The sequence below is a fragment of the Pteropus alecto genome, unplaced genomic scaffold, assembly GCF_000325575.1.
Source record: "Pteropus alecto unplaced genomic scaffold, ASM32557v1 scaffold48, whole genome shotgun sequence".
Classification (NCBI taxonomy): Eukaryota; Metazoa; Chordata; class Mammalia; order Chiroptera; family Pteropodidae; genus Pteropus; species Pteropus alecto.
In genome coordinates, this window is record NW_006442110.1 from 2,556,530 (window position 1) to 2,579,161 (window position 22,632).

At 41.8% G+C, this 22,632-nt stretch overlaps 1 protein-coding gene and 1 pseudogene across 1 annotated transcript in view; one reads left to right on the plus strand and one right to left on the minus strand.

The window, feature by feature from the left end:
- Positions 1–22,632, minus strand: part of CUL1 (cullin 1) — an 81,821-nt gene that overhangs the window by 4,163 nt on the left and 55,026 nt on the right. Inside the window, exons 8-17 of the mRNA XM_015596181.2 lie at positions 19,274–19,436; positions 18,300–18,430; positions 10,738–10,845; positions 10,553–10,659; positions 8,248–8,296; positions 7,754–7,885; positions 6,509–6,626; positions 5,269–5,345; positions 4,669–4,800; positions 2,591–2,683 (exon numbers count right to left, since the gene is read on the minus strand). Coding sequence (XP_015451667.1) covers positions 2,591–2,683; positions 4,669–4,800; positions 5,269–5,345; positions 6,509–6,626; positions 7,754–7,885; positions 8,248–8,296; positions 10,553–10,659; positions 10,738–10,845; positions 18,300–18,430; positions 19,274–19,436 — 1,110 coding nt within the window. The remainder of the gene's footprint in view (positions 1–2,590; positions 2,684–4,668; positions 4,801–5,268; positions 5,346–6,508; positions 6,627–7,753; positions 7,886–8,247; positions 8,297–10,552; positions 10,660–10,737; positions 10,846–18,299; positions 18,431–19,273; positions 19,437–22,632) is intronic.
- Positions 15,919–16,041, plus strand: LOC112469974 (annotated as a pseudogene).

Here is a 22,632-nt window from a genome sequence, read left to right on the forward strand (position 1 = left end):
TTCAGCAGCAGCAGCGAGCGCCAGCGGCCCGGACTCAGGACGCGCGCGGCCCGCAGAGTGCAGCAGCCTCGACCTCCACCCTGACTTCAGACTCCTCCTCCTGACGTCAGTGAGAGGTGAGAGGAGACGGATGCATAAAGGCGCAAAGTCATCGTTACAGAATTTAGAGCTGTCCACTGGACGTAAGGCCAGACCGAAACAAACGAGGAAACGACAGACCAACGTCCCTTGTGAATGAATATGGATGCTGAAAATCTTCAAGAGAATTCTGGCATAGCAAACCCAGCAGCATATAAAAGGTATCACATGCCATGACCAAGTGGGATTGTCCCCAGAGTGCAAGAGTGATTTTAACAGAGGAAACGAATCAACGTAACACACCATATCGACACGACGAGCACAGCTATGTATTCGGCAGGGTAGGGAAAACAAAAATCCAAAATTCTTTCATGATAAAAACAATAAAAAAGGGCGCTTCTGCAATGTAATAAAGGCATCTAAGAAAAATCCACAGCTAACATCACACTTCACAGTGAAAACACATAAAGCTTTTCCCTAAGGTGAGGAAGACGACGAGGATGCCGCTTCTGATCAACACTGCACCGGTGTCTACCCAGAGCGACCAGGTAGAGAACGAAAATGCAGAGACATCCGAACACAAAAAGGAAGAAGTAAAATGATCTGTATTTGCAGGTGCCATAATTATATGTAAAAACGCCTTAAAGAATCTGCAAAAAAAGTATTAGAACTAGATCAATACGCAATGATCAACTGTATTTCTATACACTAGTAATGAACAAACAATTCCATTAACAATAGCATCGACTATAATTAAATACTTAGGAGTAATTTAGCCAAAGAAGAGTAAGAGCAGTATACTGAAAACTATGAAACACGGTTGAAAGAAATGAAAGACAACCTAAATAAATGGAGAGGCATCGTGTCTATGGATTAGAAGACTTAATATTGTTAAGATGGCGATACTCCCCCAAGCAATCATATTCACTGCCATCCCCTTCACAATTCCAACTTCCTTTTCTGCAGAAATGGACAAACTAATTCTAAAATTTACATGAAAACACAAACAAGTGACAAGGAATAGCCAACATAATCTTAGAAAATTGGAGGTCTCAAAACTCACTACAGAACAATAGTGATCAAGACAACATGGTACCAGTGTGAGGACATTCAGATCAGTGGGAAATAGCTGAGAATCCAAAAACAGACCCCTCCCTTCATGGCCAAACGGTTCTGACAAAGGTCCCTCGACCAGTCAACAGGGAAAGACCAGTGCTTGCCCTTGGACGAGGCAATGGTTCCTCAGACATGACACCAAAAGCGCAAGCAACAGAAAAATACAGTGGACGTCATCAACACTGAAACTGTGTGAAAAGACAAATCCAGAATGGGAGATAATATTTGTAAATCTTGTATCTGACAAAAGTCTACAACATAGAATATACGAAGAATTCTTACAACTCAATAAAGACAACCCACTTAACAAGTGGGCAGAGGATTTGAACAGACATTTCTCCCAAGAACATATACAAAAAGCCAAGAGATAGTCAACATCGTTATTAGGAAAATGCAAATCAAAACCGCAGTGACATACCACTTGTTACCCGCTAGATGGCTATAAAAAAAAAAAAATACGATAAGAACAAATGTTGGTGAGATGTGGCAAGGGTGGAGCCCTCAGGCACTGCTATGGGAGTATAAATGGGTGCAGCCGCTGTGGAATGGTCTGGCAATTCCTTGAAAAGTGTGAGTTATCACACTCAGCAATTCCCCATCTGGGTATCTACCCAAGAGAACTGCAAATATGTTCATACAGAAACTCGTATGTGAATGTTCACATAACAGCCAATTATTCATAGCAGCCAAAAGGTAGACACAAGCCCAGTGCCCACTGAAGAATGAATGACTATAACGTGCTCTATCTGTACCATCCATAAAAGAGAATGAAATGCAGATACACTTTGCAACATGGATTAAACTTTGAAAACATTATGCTACGTGAAAAAAGGCAGACGTAAAAGGCCACATATTATATAACTCAATTTTTATGAAATGTCTAGAGCAGGCAAATCATAGAGACAGAACATAGATTAATGGCTGTCAGGGTCGGGGGAGAGGCCAGGGGGAGGGCAGGTACTGCTAATGGTACTGGGCTTTTTTGGGGGGGGGTGATGAAAATATTTTGGATAGTAGTGGTGGTTGTACAACCTTATGAAATACTTCTAAGTTGTATGCTTTAAGTATACAACTTTATGTTATGTGAAATATATCTCAATAGAAATGACTAACAGGAATAATATTAAAATTAAGTGAAGATTTTAAGCTTAGAAAAGCTTAAGAAAAGCTCAGCTGAAAAGGGGGTTAAGAATGAGCTAAATGAATGAGAGATAAGCAGGCTGGTGTACTTATGTACACGTGTCCGTGTACAGGTGCGCGTCACACTGGAATAGAGCATGCTCAGATTCCTAAGGCAAACGTGCAGCTCAAGCCCTCTCCCCATGCCCGCCCTGCAATACCTACATGACGGCGGAGGCCACGACACGACGCAAAAGGGGCAGAGCAGCAAGATTACCATTTTGATCTGAGTGCTGTCCGCCAACTGCTGCACGGCGTACGCGTCTTCTGTGTTGTACTGCAGCAGGATCGCCATCTGGAACGTGGATGCCTTCGAGGTCCCCACATGAAAGGAAGAGAGAAGCAAAACTTAAACACAGGAGAAAACTCCAAATATCCATCACCTGAGTTTGAAGAACTTATTTATAAGACGAACTTTTGAACAGATGTGAAAAATAAAGATCGATTTAAAAAGGAATGCAAAGTGTACAATTCTACTACAATGCAACATTTTCCTAAAAGATGTCATTTCCCACTTTTTCAAACATTAAAGTGATCTGGCATTTTCTTCTAAAATGTTTTGTTTTTGTAAATACAGAAATGTGCATCCACACTCATTCGTTACACCCTCCTGGTATAAAGTGAAACACTGAGCATCAATCTTCAAATTTGTTTTCGCATAAATGCTAAGAAAAACGATCTTTTGGTACCTTACTGATAAATCAACCTGCATATTGAATCATGTTTGATTTTCTTATCCTAAGTACTTTACTGCGTGAAGCATGACATGGTTTAAATCAAACCACAGCTGCTCTAAGGTCTTTCAGAAAGCTGCGCACCAGGCGCAAACGCTGGCTCTAATTCCTCAAGTGTATGCGGGGAACGGAAGCCCTCTGAGGCCGCTCTCCTGGGGAGCCCTGGGCACCCCCCACTTCCCGTGAAAATTCCTTCACCCTCCTCCTCTTCCATGCTGCACAGCAGCAAGAATGACAAACAGCAAACCTTGGCCAATGAGAGGACAAGCAATGACACTAGTGTCCCTGAGGGACAACAGGGCTTCTGGGGACTTTAGGACGCCAACCAGAAAAATGAGCAGTGGGCGAGAGCAAGGTTCTGGTAGGCTTTGAAAGGCCACTCCCGAGCTGACGAGCAGGTGACCTACATCAACACAAACCTCGGAGACATTCCATTGTTTGGCGCTGGTTCCGCTGGTGTGTATAAGCTGCCATGACTCAAAACTGGACTTACAATGGGTGCCTTTTATTGCATGTAAATTATCTCAACAAAGTTGATATAAAAATCAAAGGAGGAAAAAAAACCAGAAAAGCACCTTGTTTGTACCTTAAACAAAAATGCAAGAACAGAAAAAAAATAAAACAAAAAAACCCAAGTCATGGTCATGGGGAAAAAAAAAAATACAAGGCCTGGGAAGAGCAGGTTACTGACTCATCACCAAGCCCGCCCTGGTGCCTCCGCACGGCGATCCTGCCCGCCTTGGTAAGCGTATGCCTGGCCCAAAAGGGCACCGACATTTAGGGACTAAAGCGTGTGCTCACAAGTTCTACTGTGTGTGCTTGGGAATAAAGAAAACAGGATTTCAACTGTATAATAACCATACTCAAGTTGATAAAGACCTCTGGACCTGGTGTGACAGAATATTCTGCATTTTAACTATTTTATCAGAATAGACTTATTGAAAGTTTAAACTACTGAGCAGAATGTGAGTCTGCAGAATGCAGTCTCAAGTCTCAACACTTAAAAACTGACTTATGACTGTTTTCATAAGTTCACCAGCAAAACCCTCTCAGAGGATAAAGCAATTAGTTGTGAGGCCTGCGCTTCACAACGTTCAAGAAAAAGAAGCTGGACTCCTCAAGACTTTACCTGAAAGTCACTATTACTTACTGCTTAGTACTGCTGTGAGCACTGAGGGCTATTATTCATGTGAAACTGCTTTGTCAAAGGAAAAGGACCAGTATCAAAGAAATACATAAAACTCTAGCTTTGTAAGCTACCACTTGAACACCTAATGTGTGTCAGGCAGGAGCTGTGACGAAACACTTATTAAATACATTACTTCATTTAATTATCCCACCACTTCCAAAATAGAAGCACGAACACCCCATTTCATAGAAGAGAAAACTGAGGCTCAGTGTCATCATTAAGTGAGTTGTCCCTTGGCCAGAAAGAACTAGGATTCAGCTCATCTGACTCTTAGAATCCATGCTGTTTATGAATCTGTATTCTGATTCCTACAATTTGTCTTATCTTTGTTTAGAATTTTAAAAATATTCCAAAATAAAAAGGTGATCTTACCTGCAAAGTGTATCTGTTTTTGAAGCAGTTTGTTACCAATTCTCCTTTAGACAGCTGATATAACCATGTCAACTTTCGGCCACTGTGACGGCTAGCATAAAAAGCTGTGAAGCGCTGATAACTACGTTCCAGCTGGATAAAAGGACAGCATTATGTGGCATATATACCTCACAACAGTCTGTAGTCGGCATTTCTACATAAAACATTGTTCCTAGTTTACAGTACAAAGTTAGCGCTTACATAAAAGTAAAGTACAAACGCCAGGTGTCTGACTCTCGCAAAGCACGCTGAAATAAGCCCCTGAACGTCATCAAGAGAGCTTTCTACTTCCAGGCAGTTAACATCATGCTCATCACAGCTCTGATCAGTTCTACTGTCTGAGCGTACAGGAACACGCTGTCGACGGGCCAGGGGTGGCCAGCCTTCAAATGGCTCGTCCTGCCCCACTGCATGGCACTCTGCCCTGGCCCTGGCCCCGTTTTATGGCAGGTGGCTGACCTGCAGGAAGGCCATCTGCAGAGACCGTTTACATCAGGGGCGAGGCTGCCCCTTCTCAGCTCTACTCAGCACCACCGGGACAGGAGACAGACCCAGCCTTACCTCCGACGGCAGGGCAAATGTACAGGATTGCTGAAAGGGCCACGATCCGGAACTCAGAACCTGAATACTGAAATCCACTGGAGGGGCGGGAATGGAGAGTCAGGAATACATTTAATTAGTCTCGCAAAGTGAAAAATGCCACCCTTACAGATACACGTGGATTGCCCTTGACTAAAACACATTCAGTAAAAATCCTGCTTCAATATAAAACTAAGAATTTAATTTTAATTGATTTAACTCAATTAAAATTAGTAAAAGGTGGGAGAGACAGAAATTCTTTTCCTCCAAAGAGTTTTTTATTTCACTTCTAACTCAGAGTTATGACACCGTAAGTCTGCTTTAGTTTTCTATCGTAACTTCAGCTCACTCACGGCACAGCTGGTCACCAGGCACAGATGGCCTTAGAACTCCCAACTCAGAAAACAAACCCCACAAGTAAACAGCTAACCCTACTGTGTTTCGTGTGAGACTGTTACTGTACACCCCCCCACATATTATATGTACAACATATATGTTATACTATTTTAGCATCATAAATAGCTGACTGTAAGTCCACTGGCACAGTGTCAAGTTAACAGTGAAATAGTTCTTTTGCTTTGGGAAAAATGAAATCCCCATTTTCATTTAGAAAGACAAAATTAGTCCATGATGACGTCAGCAGAATCCGCTGTCCCATGCTGCAGCAGACCCTACAATAGGAGGCAGCTGGCCCCCCTGAGGCGGCGTCCCAGGACCAGCCCGCCCTAATCCCCAGTGCTGATCTGAGGCCACGCAGTCTTTATTGGTTTGATTCTGTTCTCTATAGAGCCAAGTCAGTTTCTTATAAAAAAAAAAAAGAATCTAAGATGGATACGAGCTAAGGTTGAAAACAACCTAGAAATGAAATTGTGCATGGAGTCCTGAACGGGCAGATCCCTGGTGAGTAGAAGAGACTGGGGCTCAAGACCTGGATGTAAGCCACCAGCTCAGCGCACCCCTGAACCCCCAGCTCCCGACCAGCCACGCTCAGTGCCAGATCCTCTGGGAAAGGCTGACACGATCCATGGCTGTCATCTCCTAATGCCACACAAGAGTCATGCGGAGTCCAGAGCGGTGGGGAGGGATGTTCTCCTTGTCCTTGAATCTTTGATAAAGGATCCACCACCCGCACTTATTCCGCCAGTCTTCCTCACCCGCTGCAAAGGCTGCGGACTCCTCAGAATGCTGCCTGTGAAAGGAGTGTGAACACGTGGGTACTCACAGTCTAGCGGCTCTGAATTCGTCAGGTGCTTTTTGAACTGCTCGTTCAGGTCTTTGCTCACGCCGATGTCCTGGAACATCCGCTGCAGCTTAGAGGTGTACTCGAAGCCACAGGCTTGCTGCAAGAAGCCCAGACAAGCGTCCCATTAACTTCTACAGAAACATGAACGTGCCCAAGAGTCTCGTAGAAATCACAGTACATGACACAGGCTTAACTGCTACGAAACTACTAAAGCAAGTATCATTTAACTATGTACCATCAAAACTAACAGCCGTAAGTTCAACAGTTGTCTTTGTACACATGTAACTAACACTGGAGCGTCTAAGAGCAAGGATTTGTGACACCTTGGTAGAATACAAAAATGACATAACTTGTCTATGTCTCTTAGCCACTGAGGACTGAACTGTGTCTCCCAAACTCCTATGCTGAAGTCCTGACCCCTAATGCGACGGGAACGGAGGTGGGCTCCCATGATGGAATGAGCGCCATTATAAGAAGAGTCTCTCTCTCCGCCATGTGAGAAGGTGGCCATCAGCAAGCCACGAAGAAGGCCCTCACCAGAAACTACATCAGCTGGCACTTGATCTTGAACTTCCTGGCCTCTGAGAAATAAACTCTTGTTGTTTAAGCCCCCCAGTCTGTGGTGTTTCATTACAGTAGCCCGAGCTGAACAGGACATCCACATTAACGAGAACTTCAGGTCAACGTGAAATCTGCTCTACGACGTATGACGGCGCTAGATAGGCCAGGCCAGCAGGCACTGAAGCAAATGCAGGTAAACGCAGAGATGACTGAATGAGAAAGAACTTGACAGCAGAGTCACACTGACGCTTTCCATCTTCTTATAGATATACACTCAGAGCAAAACAAGACCAAATTAACCTAAGACCAACAAATTTCAAGTACAGGCGGGCCATTCTGAGGGGTGAAGACAGATCTGAAGTAAAAGTTTGAGAAGGCCAGGAACGGATGCTCGGACAGTGAGCAGAGCAGGCAGGCCAGGCTGGGTCGGACGGGCTGGGCAGTGATGGGTAGGGATCGAGATGGCATCTGCAGTCCGAGGAAGGATGACCTGGACATGTCACAGTGATTCTGGAAGGTTTCCTGCGGGGAGCAGCAGAGCCCATACTGTATGAACTCCTCGTGCTATGCCGACGAACGGCTCTGCCCAACTGACTAATATTTCTGGGGAAGCTAAGAACTTTAGTAACAACTTAAAATTTTTCAGGAAATGATTACATTTACCTTTAGTTTAGAGATCATGCTTGCTTCGGCATCATCACTTGCACTGTTCTGATGCACCAGTCTTTTGGCCAGCATTTTTGCGTAGAACTTCTGAAACACGTCTTTATCCTCTATGTACTTGAAGACAACCATCTGACAGAACCACCAAGAAAGCACACTTAATGCACTTACTATCCGACTTTACCTGATACACCCACACACCAAAACGCGAGCTTTATCTGGCTGTGTGCGCCAACATTTATAACGGCAAAAAATACCTCCCCACAGTCTTTCAAGTAAGTATTTTCATCAGCCTCTTAAGTAACAATAGAGTGTGGTCTGGACTTGACACAAGCAAGGAATGTACAAATGCTAAAGTTAATGACTCTTTAGGGAGTAAAACTATAGATTCAAAATAAAGTAAGTGATTCTATGACTTTCCACACTTCAGACGCCCTCTATAAATAACTTCTCAAATGGCCACTAAAAGTGGACGTGATTATTAAGCACCTTACCACTTGATTGAGCGTATCTTCTAGTTCTGCTTCTTCTGGGTTCTTGGAGCTGAAATTTTTTAAAAAGGCAGTGTTTTAAAACAAGTCATCGACCGTTTCATCAACAAGCACCACTTGGCCCAGCTGTCACACCAGAGTGTAGGCTGAACACCCAGACGACCAGTGTTCTTGAGACTGGTACGTGAGAGAGGTGGCCGACCTTCTTACCCACGGTGATCTGGCAGCTACTATGACTGTACCGCTGAGGAGCAGATTACGAAACAATTGTTTAAAATGTCCAAAATGAAAATCAACAGAAGCCATTTATCTAAAAGTTCACAAACATATTCTGAATAAAGTTTTTCTTTAAAAGAATCTGTTTAAGTAGAGCACATTTAAATGTAAGTAAATGAGCTCTACTTTTTTAATTGCTTTCTACAATATTGCTTTAACTTTGAAAAAATAAAAAAGGCATGAATGGCCTAATAATGGCCTAATAATTAAAGATAATGAAAAGATTTAAGCCACGATTAAAATGTCGACTTCTGTTTGTAGTCCCATCTATAAGACTAGATGGCTGTCCTTTATGGGCTGTCCTTTAATTGATCTGCCCAGAATGAACTAATTCATTCTCAGAACAAAAATTAATTAAAAGGCAAGGTTTCAGGGTAAATTATGATGAGTCCTTCATAAACAAGACTCCCATGAACTCATATAAAATGGTCCTGGCCACCCAACAGGAAGGTGCTGAGAGCTGCTGCTTCTTCAGAGCAGCTGCCTGGGAAACGCCAGTCTCGCCCCCACCGATGCGTCTCCCTGTTTCTCCTGCAGCTCTCTCGCTTCAAGCACTGCTCGACCCCATCCACCAACAGCAGCTCCCCAAAGCTGCGCTTCGGAGCTGTCTGCCATTCTGTCTGCTGTAGCAGCCTTAATTTAAAAAGAGACTTGATGAGGGCCATTCATGAAAAAACAACAGACCAAAAGGGCACTATGTGTTCTGCCAAACAGACTGAAGCCCTACTATGTCGCCATATTTAAAACATTGATAATTTTCATGTTACATAGCCTAAAAAATGAAATCAGGTATTCCGATTTAATGTCCATTTTCATTCCTGAAATGAATATATTTGAGGATCTAACTAGAGATGCTAAATTATACATCAGACCGACACTGCAGTAATAAGGAAAAAAACTCCAAATACTCAATTCTCATTGGAGTTGGGCAAATGGTTTTCTGATAAAGTTAGAGATGGCTGTCACCACATTTCCCATGCCTATCAGACCATGTGGTTGCTCAGGTCTCTGTTAACACAGTAAATTACATTAATTTGCTGCCGCTGAGCCATCTTTACACTCCAAGAATACGGTATCCTGGAGAAAAACTCTTCAGTTCACTGACAAACTTAGTTTGCAAACCGTTCACTGAAGCGTTCTACAACTCTCCTCTCGGTGAGACCCGTTTGTAGTCTTTTTCTTGGTACATGTAGGTATTCTCAGTGTTTTTCATAACGGGACTGTGTGACCCTCAGGGAGCTGTCTAAAATAATTTATTAATATCAAATCCAGTAAAATTTGGGGGCATAAAAAATTATCACAACATTTGTTGATGTGATAATTGGAACAGTAAAATAAGTTTTGAGCATTCCTTCGCTGAAGGAAGCTGTTCAAGCGAAAAGGGAGCTGAGAAAAACCACAACACACACGAAATGTCAGTGGGAATTTCAAAACAGTCCAGGAGAGAAACACAGTGGATTATATTGCCTCTAGCCCTAATACACATACTCGATAGGAAAAATACCAGTTATAATATAAGACGGTTAAAATATAAAGAAACACATACTCGATAGGAAAACTACCAGTTATAAGACGGTTAAAATATAAAGAAACAGCTATTAAAAACTCATTAAATGAAGATAAATGTTAAAAGCATACAGGATAATTAAAGAACTGAGTATATGCAAAGTCTTGTGTTTTAAAAAAACAGCCAGTGGGAGCTACTGCAGTGAAAGAGAAAAAGCCACTTCCTGCTGTAATCTCCACCCTTGTGACAACCAGTCTGACCCACCCAGTGGAACTTTAGCTAATAAACGGGTCACGCTGCCTGCAATTCTTAAAGACGTTAGTAATGTAAGGAAAAAGTGACATGAGCACATAACATATGGTATAAAGTATCTTTTAGGAAGACAAAAATGTATTAAAGTAGTTTCTCAAAGTGTACAAAAATTACAATTTCATATATGTAAAATGTAACATAAGTTTTAATTCCTCAACTGAAGCTGAGATTTTAAAATAGGTTTACTAAGAAACAACACAAAGTCACTCATACCTCTTCTTCAACAAGGAGTCGCAGTATCGGGCCAGCAGCTCAGGGGATTTACTGGACGACTGTGCCATTTTGGTAACTGCGTTGTTGTTTATGAAGCGACCGCAAGCCTGTGGACCACACAAAATGCAGTTAGAGGACAATGGCTGTCGTCTCTGCCACAGGAAGCCGCATGCGAAGGCACCCACCTTGTCCAGTGCGGCCACAAAGCCCGCATCGTTGTTGAACGCGGACATGACCAGGGCGTTGTACTTTTTATGAACGTCCAACACTGTCTGTACATACATTTTGGGGTCCTTAAGTAGGGGGAAAAACAAACAAAAGTTGGTTACTGGAATTAAATTTTACATTAATGTTCTGCTATAAATACATTCTAAAGGTTTTACTACTTCTTCAAAGATATTAATGAATAAGATCAAAAAATAGTTTTATTCATCAAAACACATAGGACATTTTGTTTACAGACATAATAAAATATATTCTCGACCCCCAAATTTATACACTAATTCCAAGCTAATATGAAAAATAGCGATTTTTCAAATTATTTGAAAATTCAAAGACATCACAGAAAACAAAGTTTCAAAGGGACAGTTTTGCTTTGCTCATTTTGTTGTTAAAACTAAATTCTACACTTCGTTTTGGCTGAGGAAACCAATCGGCCAGTTATCTAGAACTTAGCTGGGCATGCGAAGCAAGAGTGATGCAGGGTTTAAGCTGGAGGAACTGTGGGCAAAGGGGATGGTGAGGTGGGGTGGTGGTGGTGTGTGTGTGTGTGTTGTGTGTGTTTTAGACATGGCTGTGAGGGGCTGACCAGCCCCCCAACCAGATCAGAAGTCTCATGTGGACAAATAGAGGGAACTAGGAGGGGAAAGGCCAGGGCCTGGGATATAGGCAGAGCACTGGGGACTCGGCTAGGTAAGCCTCTGAGGGTCTCTGGACAAAGGAGTGTCATGACAGGAACAACATTTGTAAAAGTCAGCCACAGTAAGGACGGGGCAGAGACAGACCTGAGTAACAACAGAGGACTCGCTGCACGCCAGATGGCGCTAAGCCTGAACGGGGACTGTCAATCGCACCATGAGGCTGGTGCTGTATGTATCACCATTTTACAGATGAAGAAACTAAGTCACAGTTAAGCATCTGGCCAAAGGTTTAAATGGTGACAGAGTCATCCTGGAGGCCGGGAAGCCAGACTCCGGAGTTGAGCATCTCCTCTCCAGTTCTGAAAAGGGAAAGGCCTAGGTGACAAGTCAAGAAGATTTGCACAAGGCAAGCTCAACCTCTGAGCTGAGGCCAGCCGCGTCGACAGACGTGAGCAGGGCAGCGTCGGCGGGAAGCCCTGCTCTCACCCTCTTGTCACTTCACGAGATGGGAGGCCTGAGGTGCAGGGAGCTTAAATGGTATATGCACGTTTCCAAATTCCTGACAGACAGTGACCTTAGGAATCAGGAATGAGAAACCAGAATTCCCCAAATTATAAGTAGTCTGCATTTTGGTAACACTTTATTTACTTGTTTTTAAACAATAACGAGTAACCATTAAGAGTGAATCATTTTCCTGTGATAGGGTTATACAAAGAATTTCAGGTTTTCTGTTAAAAAAATATAAAAATGCAAGGTTTACTGTTACTATAAACAAATACATTGTGACAAGATTACAATTTCAATAATATGTAAAGTGGCCTCTACCTGATATAGACATTTAATAAGAGAAAACATTAAAAGAAAACATAACACTAAATTGCAAAATAAAAATTACTTAAAATACTGAAAGGTGATACCACCTATGTTTACTACTTCAAGGTGCACATTGGGGACTTAAAAAGATAATGGCAGAGCGTAGACAAAAAGTCAGTCCGATGTGTGGTATAAAGTCAGGGGTGGGTAGGGAGAGGCCTCCATGACTGGTCTGCTTGTGAAAGGATTAGGGTCTTCCCTACCGATGAAAGAAAAGAGGGCTTATCCTGGATGGAAAAACAAAACAACTCTCTCCATAGCCTGATTATGCTACATGTGCACAGGTGCACGGACACCTGTGCACTATCTTAGAGAAAAGGTTCTTTTCATCCTGTGGCAAGACAGAAAATAAACGCGCAAATTTAGCTACATGCCTTCTGAAACCTTTACACAGTCAGCGTGCATCAGCTCCCTGTGAAGCTGGTCTAACTTAGATATATAACTGCTACTCGTTGTCCTAGAATAGCTCCTCACTCCCCCCTTCTCCTTTCCCACTTGTACTGCATCGAAACTGGTATATTTTTTCCTTTTGTTTTTTTAAAAAATGTTTTATCATGGAAAATTTTCAAACATATTCAAAACAAAAAGGGATAGTAAAATCAACCTCATAAAGCCATCGCCCAGCTTAGGGACAGCCTATGGCCACAGTAGTCTAGGGTTTCCTTATTCTACCCTCCGCACGCTTAGATTCTACGCATGCGTGTTCCATGTCCTTTCGCCTACAAAGCCAAGGGATATTCCACATGTAAAGTTCCCTGCCAAGTTTATCACTGCGTCGCTAATTTCCTTCTGCCATCATCCATAGGATGGTTATACCTGGACAAAGTTATTTAAACATTTTACTCCAGAAGAGAAAGGGAATCTTGGATGTATGAGTGAAATCCAGTCTGCCAGAAGCACCCACACCTGCTGCTACTTGGTTCCTTCTGGTCACAGATCACACACAAGAGCTCTTGCAATTGTTTCTGACTCTCAACGTAAACCACACAACTTTTCCCTCATTCTGATAAGGTCCTAGATTCACCCCTTAAGTCTTATACTGAAAAATGTTAGTCAGAACCACTTGACTTTATTTCTGCCTGTGAGACTCTCCATTTCAAATGCTCCCTTTTGTAAGCTATCCTTCCCCATCCAGGAACCGCAGCCCCAGCAGCTCCTGACCCCTCCTGTGCACATTTCCCTTGAAGCTGTGGATAAACCTTCACGACTCTGTTCCCTAATCTGCCCCTGCAGCCCAGCACTCCACTGTCAGACCAACCGCCTGCGGGACCTCTAAGCATCTGCACACCCACTCCTGTGGGCTTGCATTTCAGTCCCTGTTAGACTGAGGACACTGGATCAACATGTGGTTTCAAAGAGGATTCTGTGCTTAGCTGCTGCCATTTCTGTCCTGAAGACAGAGCGATGCAGCATCCTCCTGTAAACCTGATTCATGTGCCTTCAGGGAGATCTCTTTGTAGAGAAGGACAGCCCCCAACGGCTAGGAATCATGTTCATTAAAAATTCAACATGGAGCCAACTGCATCTCCGAGCATCTATTAGTAAGTACTTATGAGTCTGCATTATCTGACTCAGCTCCTAAACTTTATTTTGGCATTTTGCTATAGGCTGTTGTCCTGGAAATTATAAAGCCATCCCAAAACTCGATACCGTATTTACTTATAAGTGGAGCACTGATGACATTACTGGATGTCACCATTACATGGATGACATTGCTGGTGTTCTCCATAGGACAGGACGCTGGGGAAAGTACTCTCAGTTCTGAATGCCAGTGAAACCGTTCCTCTGAGCTGCAGGCTCATCCTTTACGACCACAGAGAATAAGGGAACTGACTGTCATACTGGCAACCTCTCTGTACCAACTGGAAAAAATTGGAGGCACATTTGTGACCCACCTCCAATGAGAGCAGTGGACTTCACTGCATGCACTTTGAGCGCTGTCTTATGCTTAGCTTCATTTGTGTTTCCTGTCCTCATTTTGCTACCCTTTATTTCATTTATCCTGTTGTCCTTTATGTATTGTGTCTGCAGTCCTAGTTCCTGCTGGGAACAATGGGTATGATGAAAACCTAAGTATACTGAGACATGTTCTGTGCAGGCATTGTGCTGAACTCTGAGGACTTGAAGATGGATAAAGTCATCCCTGCATGAGACGTTTACACAGACATCTGACGTATAGAGTAGCATGAATGTCATGTAAATGGTCCAACGTGCTATTATTTCAAAAGGATGATCAAGAAAGGCTTTGTGGAAGAAAAGGCATTTGAGTTGAGTTTTGAAAGATAAACAGGTATTTAACAGGTAGAAGAAAAGGAATGTGTCTAAGTGGAGAGAACTAGGAAGGCAAAGCAAGGCACATTCCTGGAACAGTGAGAATCAATCCAAGTTTAGATGATGGATACAATGAGGATAAAGAACAATGGAAGATAAAACTGGAAAGGAGACAGTGGCCATATAGATGTCCCTTCCTCTTCACCATCACCATCATCATCATCATCATCATCCATAAATGCTTGTATAAGATGCTAGCACTAAAACTGCAGTGTACAATTATAATGAGGTGTCAGCTTTATTCTCAGGAGATTTACAACTGATGGAAGAGTGACAGGAAACACAGAAGTCACACACAAATATAAAGTAGCACGTGACAGATTTTTTTAAAATGCCTTCAGAGTTTAGGATGAGGTACAACCACTTAGGGCTAGAATGGTTAGTGGAGAGCTCTTTTCAAAAAGGAGAATTTAAGCTGCCTTAAGAGCAGGACTAAGGCAAGTAGAAAGCAGGGCCAACTGTGTCAGAGGCAGAGATGGTAGCGTGAGTATAAACAAGGAAGTGTGTGGTGTTGGGGGAATGATCATGCAACAGTTTCACCGGAAGACGAGGTTCATGAAAATGGGGGCAAATTAGAAGAGGATTTTTGATTTAATAGTGTAAATTTACTATATTACTGCAGGGAAGAGGTTTTATTTTGTTTTGTTTAAAACAAATAATAAATGTGGCATTAGACTGTTAATGCATTAAGTAGCAGTTTTGAAAGATTAAACTGCTAAGCATTAGGAGGGAGAAGCGGGAATGGGAGATGAAGTGACGGGGCCTAGATTACGATGGCAGCTTTGGAACTGGACAGAAACAGTCAGAGAGCCAAGGAAAACGGCCTGTCTGCTGTCCTGACTCCTCAGAGGGCAGAGCGCAGACAACTCGCTGCTGAGGTGGCATGACGGGCAGGCTGCCTCCTGCTTTGGAGGGATTCTGAGGCTGTGTCCAGACTCGGTAGGAAATCAGACCATGTTAGATTACTGACGCTGCCATGGGCAAAGGATGAGGCAGGAGCTAGATGCCACACAACTGCCACCTTTGTGTTACAGAAGGGAGAAAGACATGAGCGTAAAACAGGCCTGCAATATAGCCACCTAAAGATGAGGTCGTGGAAACTCAATGAGAAGACAAAGGTGAGGCATTTCAGTTCAGAATTCTTGATATCAAATCCATTGCAGGAATGTCACAAATGCTTGCTGAATAAATGAAAACAATGATTTCAATTTTGTCAGGGTAACATTTGTTGGCTGACCCTTTGAGCTGTAACACCAGCTAGCATCATGCAGCTAGGTGCTTTGGGAGATTTAAAAAAATTAAGTCTACGTCCATGCTACCCTGAACATGCTCGATCTCATCTGAGCTCGGAAGCTAAGCAGGGTCGGGCCTGGTTAGTACTTGGATGGGAGACCACCTAGGAAGACCAGACGCTCGCTGTAGGCCAAAAAAAAAAAAAAATTAAGAGGCCACACAGGGCCAGCCACACTGTGGTGTCCAGCATTGCACTACACTGCCAACAACCAGACACGTCGCATGTGCAGCGCTCTGGCCCATCTCTCCAGGCACACATGTCACCTACACTTCTGACATCCAAGAGAGCTTCATGCCAGGTAAGATGTGCCCCTTTGCCAGTGCTGCCCCATTCTCTCTTTTCGGTCCAGAAGTCACACGCAGGGTAACCTGCCTATAAAACAAACTTGCCTATTAAAAAGGTGTATATCTGATCCTCTGTTCAGCTCAAACCAGTTTTAAATCGGATCCTTGGATATTTTCTGTGTACAAGGTTCCCGACGTCCTCCTGGAGCCCCAATGCAATATGCTGACTTATCTTGCAGCACAGCACATCAGTTAAGCAGGGATAAGCTCCATCACAAGGCTTTCTAGAGGCTGCAGAGAACTCTTCCAAACACACTGGACTCTCGCACGGCGGTGGGTGGTGGGTGGTGGATGGTGGGTGAGAGGGACCCGCACTGATCTGCTTCAGTGTCACTCGGCCTAGAAGCTCGTTCTCCAAGTGGAGCCCTGAGCCCAGCCTGCACTGCTGGGGAGTGGACAGGCTGGGTGTGGGGAGGTCCGAACACAGCGCAAGTTAAGGCTCTCCTTCAGCTACCTCTGCTGAGGGGGCTGCCAGCTCCGAATCAGGAGAGGAGGGAGACCCGTGCGCGCTTCCCCTCATGCCGGTTATGCCGGACCAGTCTTTAAGCTTCGGGTCTGTTTTAACTATGAAAAAAAATGCCTTAAGAAAAAACTTAAGTAGATTTTGAAGTTTTGAATCCCATTACAGATTTGAAACCTGTAATAATTTCAGTCTAGGCCAGATTAACTAAGCAATAAAACTGCTTTCTAACCAAACTGATGGTATAAATGGAATCATAGGGCTAGATAACTTAAACTTTTTAGTCCTTAAAAATCATTTAAGCAGTGCCTTCTTTGGCAATTAATATGCTAAATGATTCTCATACACTATGACTTAACTCGATTAGGCAAAAGTTTTCAAACTTTAAAAACTGTATAATTATTATTTTTTTTACTATTCGAACAATCTCTGCTTTTTTAAGCATCAGTAGATTTTCGAAAATCATCCTGGCTTGGGTTACAATATATCTTTTACGCTTACCACGAATGCGATAAAAATTAATACTTATTTAAAATTACGGTTAAGCAGCTGTATTTATTCTTTCCTACAACAAGTATTTAAGCACCTACTGTGTGCCAGGCTAAGCATTGGGTACACATGCTCTTCCTTAAGATTCTTCAAGTTTCGCAGGCCTTCCCATCACTAGTGAATAAAGGTGCCATCTATAACCCAGACTGGGGAAGGTTGTACAAGAAACCCAAGCATCAGTGAGATGGTACTGCTAACTTACACGAGTCAATTGAGACTTTAGAAATAAGAGAATAAAATAGAAATTTAGGAAAAACTTCTTTTGCAGAAAGCAGAAAAAGTATTTGCTTTCTTAAAGAAACATTTTTCTTCATAAGAAAAGCCCCAATTTCATGAGTTCAACAGAAAAAGTTCTGATGGAACTAATAATCAATAAAACATATTAAAGACAATGTGTCAAAAATAATTAAACACGATAAAATCAGAGAGATAAAAAGTTCTCTGATTTATGCATGAGCACTTACTATGCTCTAGAAGCTTTTCTTCTCCATTAGTTCTCCCAAACCCTACCAAAGTTAAAGTTCTTGACAGGGACAAAACTGAAGACGACTTACCTGTCTCAGAAACACATGTTATTTCCTATGTAAAACTGTTACTTGCATAACAAAAAACCTAGCAGGAATATGCTCTGTGCCTCTGGGGTCAGGGGAGTGTATGAGAAATGCTATAAGTTTCAGGGCCCTGCAGGGCAAACAATCCTGTGATCTTCAACTGGAGGGCAGGGCAAAGCTTCTAGGTGGCCTTAGCCTGTTCTTTCTATGAGAGAATCTTCTAGTGTATGGAATGTAATAGTGAGAAGATAGAAAATGTCAAGAAATAACATCCTTAATGCCTAGTCGGTGCTGGAGAAGTTTTTGGAGGTCTTTACTAAACAAAGACATTTGTGAACTGTCTTTAAAAAGCCACATCCAGGTTCTCTACGGGAGTCTAGCGAAATTCTACCACTTGGATTTGTAAATGGAGACGCACAACACACATCTGCAGTTCCTGTGTGGGAAAGGTTGGGCTAACTGAATATCGATCAAACAGTACTTACATTTAAAGCAGCTTCTCCACACTTTTCAATTGCTGCAAGACCCTGATTATGAATGTGCGTCTCCAAAAGTTTCTTCAATTCTCCTAGGCCATCCTGGATTCTAGACACAAGATTATACATGCGACCCAGATCTGAAAGAAGAAGGCACCATCTTTATGCACTGAAATAAACTTTGCATATTCTTTCCACTAATTATATGTTGAGATGAAAGGTACCCTGAAACAAAATGACTGTGTTTTTAGACCTTAATAATCAAAGCACTTAGTTACGATCAAATATTTTATAGTTTTTTTTTTTTAGCTAAAAGTGACAATGAAGTTACGCTACTGTAAAAGTTCCTTTTCCCCCTCACTATGAGAATCACTAACATAAAAAGAAAAAAATCTTTTTATCAGAAAACATCTGATGCTTCCTAAGCATTGAGATTGTTATTTATGCCTGGCATGTAATAGGCACTCACTATTTATTTTTTAATAAAGAAATTTAAGAAGAATACTAATATCCATCTCAACTATGCAAACAAATGAGTCACAAAGGGGTGCCAAATTCTTCATTTATTATACACATGGTATATGGTTAGTTTATGAGAGTCAAAGAGGAAAAATCTCAAATCCAAATATCAATCTTTTACTGAGCTCCTAACACATTCCAGTAAAACATAGGAGGGTTAAGAAAAAAAACAATAGCCTTTTCATCTTGACAAATTTTCAAAAGAAAAATCTTTGAGAAAAAAAGTAGGGGTAATGTCACTTAATGCTGAAGACATGGAACAAGCAATATTTCCAACTGCACTGTAAAGATGCTCTTCTTTCTCCAAAGCACTCAACAGAGCTCTGCAATCAACACACAGCAAGACACTCATATATTCATCCTTTAAAAAATGACTGATGCTGGTAATGCTGTTAACTCTTGAGTCAATTTCAAAACCTCAGAGTGTAATAATTATCTACAGGTTTTGAGTCTTAGTGGCTCACCTTCATTTTTGTCAGCATCCAACAGGTTCTGAAACTCTGTGTGGAAAATTTCCAGGTGCTTCTCAATGAGCACTTGCTCACACTTCCGTGCGAGCTCGTCCTGGGTGCTCTCGTGAAGGTAAACCTGCACTCTCCGCTGCTCCTCGAGCAGACGGGCCTCTGCCTGGAGAAATGAATTCAAGTGAGTGGTTTGGATACACTTTTAAAGAACTGTTATGTGAAAAATGGAAATTAAACTCACAAATTTGTTCCAATAAAATATGATTTAAGAAAAAAGGAGAAGGGCTTCTCTGAGCCTTTGGGGTGGATGCCAACCATATTGAAGCTGTGCCTGGTGTGTTCTATTTTTTTCTGCAATATATATTTAAACTCCTCTTGAAGTGACTTAACAATATTATAATTATCAATTTTCCTCCTTCAGATACGTAGTGCTTCACCTTTGGGGGGTGATACATCTAATAGCCACTCTGAGAAACCTGTGGATCCTGTCCTACACAAATAACACTAAGAAGAACACCACTTTTGACTGGAAGCTACTTGAAGTCAAGAGTCACATACTTAGACTCCTTGAAATGACCATGTGGAAATAATTATTAGTAATTACTTTTAAAAAAATTAAGAAAAACATTATGGCCAAGCTCTCGCCAATCATTAAATATGTACCTCTGAACTCTACTGGATTACTTATGCATCTCAATTTCTTAACATTTCCTTTACAGAAAGAAAAAAAAAAAAAGATGCAATTTAACAGAGCAGCAAGTTAATAAAAATCACATATTTTACAACACATCACACCACAACTGTAGATTGAAGTATCACCAAAGAACCACTAAATTACCAAAGCAAAAAAAGAAATTTCAATGATAATACAAAATTATTCAGGTGATCTGAAAAAAGACAAAAACAGTTATTCTGTATTACTAAAATGCCAACATTCTCCAAAAAGATTAAAAAATTTGGCATCACTGAGAAAGCTGGAAAAATTCAACTGTAAGAATATACATCTAAGAGCTGACAGTGTAAAAACAGGTTACAAAAAACCTGCAGCATTATTCCAATTTGGTTTGGTATACATACTTAGTAATAGTGTCCCAAGCTTACAGGTTTACTTATGTATTTGTATTTTCCAATAAGTCTACAGTTAATGTATATATATTTTTCTGACTGTAGTTATTTTTTTAAAAAATGAAATTTTTATGTGCTTTAACTTAGAACTTCTAAGTTAAGAATGTGCTGCTTTTTATCTAATGTTTCATTAAGCCTGATATTTCTAGGGCTAAATACAGGGCATGTAAACCCAAAAGCACCACATTTTGATTTCAGTTATATTTGTCACCTTGGGTAGCAACAACTCCTCTCTTCAAAACTCTGCTTACTATTGCTACAAACCTTTATCCCTTCCCAGACAAGGCTGATGCATTCTCTGGGGCACTCTGGCCTTCCATCTCTGTACTACAAAAACAGGAGCATTCTACAGGCCCTTCCTACAGCTGCCGAGGGGAAGGGAGAGTAAACTGGCACCTAAGTGACTGCTAAAACGTGAAAAGCCAGAGTGGGCTCTTCAGTCACTTATTTTATATACAGGTAAAGAAACCAAGGTACCAGGTATTGTATTATTAGGTTTCTGGAAGATCAGCTATTCACACACTTTGCTGATTCAAAGGTCAAGCTCTTGATCATCACTGAACTTGGCAGATAAGTATATTAGAACACTGAGATAAAATCCAAATCGACTAAATAAAATTAAGCAATTAAAGACCGTCCCTATTAATTCTATTAGGATCATTTTGAAGTAAAAACAAAATGGAAAAAAAAAAGACCCAAAAAGGTAAGCAAATTAATGAAGCATATTTTATTTTTAAAGTTTTTTCGGTGACTTTAGAAACCTAGAATAGTCACACAAATTTTTTGTAGCTCAGATTAGTTTCAATTAGATGAGATAGTAAGATATGTTACCACACTGATGTAGTTTAGGGTCAGTTCACTCACTGACGCTATCCTTAGACAGAAAAGCAAACGTTTCCACTCAAATCATCCTAACAATGCAGAAAAGGGACCGGAGACCCCCAGGGAATCTGCACATCTAGCCCAAGCTAGCGGCCAAAAGTAAAATACTATTTCTTGATGTTCATGCTTTATCTCAATATTATTCACAAGTTTTGTATTCTATTTCCTGATAGAACATTTAATATAGACATAATTTCTCCTTGAGTTACTGAATAAAATGTGCGACCTTTTATCCTGTGGTTCTGCACACTCTAAGACCTACACTGGGGGTTCTAAACAGCACATGTGTGGAATATCAAACACCTCTATCTTTGCTGAGCACCAAATACAATGTGCACTTTTATAATAACTTATTATTCCCATTTTATAGCCGAGGAACCTGAGGAACACAAGGTCAGGGTCAGTCCCCTAGTAAATGGTGGAATGGAGAATCTAACCCAGACCCGCAGCCCACTCTGACATGCAAAGCTTTATGCAGGAAAAGCAGAACTGTTGGGTGGTTATTTCCAACTTGTGCTTATAGTCTCTTCATAAGGACTTCAAGAATGTGACAGAAGTCATGCTTGGTAAGATCCAACTAGATCTGGACCAAACCTTTAACCACTCTGGAAAGAAGTCCCCTCTAAGAGAACCAGGATGCGGGAGTGCAAACGCTGGGTTGAAAACATCCAGGCCATGAAAAATCTCTGCTCTTCAAGTCGCCATTGGTTGTGACTGCCCTGCTTTGGGAGTGCTTATGCACACGACACCAGCACATACCCTCCTCCTCAGCGTGGACAACCGACAGGACCGTGGGTCACTGCAGGCCAAGAAAAGAACAGGCTCGCACTCTACCGTGGATGTGTGCTGTGATAAATGAAAGACCCCACTTTTGAAACATACACTGTTTTAAAAGACTTACCATGTACAGCATAGTTCAGTTTAAGATGATGTTTCTAAAAACAACCAAACTAAAATAACAGGCAATGCTAGGATTCAAAACAGATTCCAAAGTTTCCAAAGTTCATCTGTCAGGCAGCTGTCTGTCAAATTCCAGGTCGGCATGCAAAAGCTAACGTAACCCATAACCCATAAGCATACACGAAGAACTATTATTATTCTAAGTATAATACCTTTGAGAAGTTCCACTTTTGTTAGGTTTTGAGATATCAAGAATTTCTCTGTCAGGGACTTTCAACTTCAGACTTCTCAGGCCCCCTTACAGTCACTATCCCCGATGGCAGAGCGCACCCAGCCAGCACATCGCCCACAGACCAGTCGGGACTTGCCATGACCAGAGGGGGAACTGCTGCTCTGAGGGGATCCACTTCCATCTCAGCATATGGAAAGTGGCCCCGCAGCCCATCTGCCCA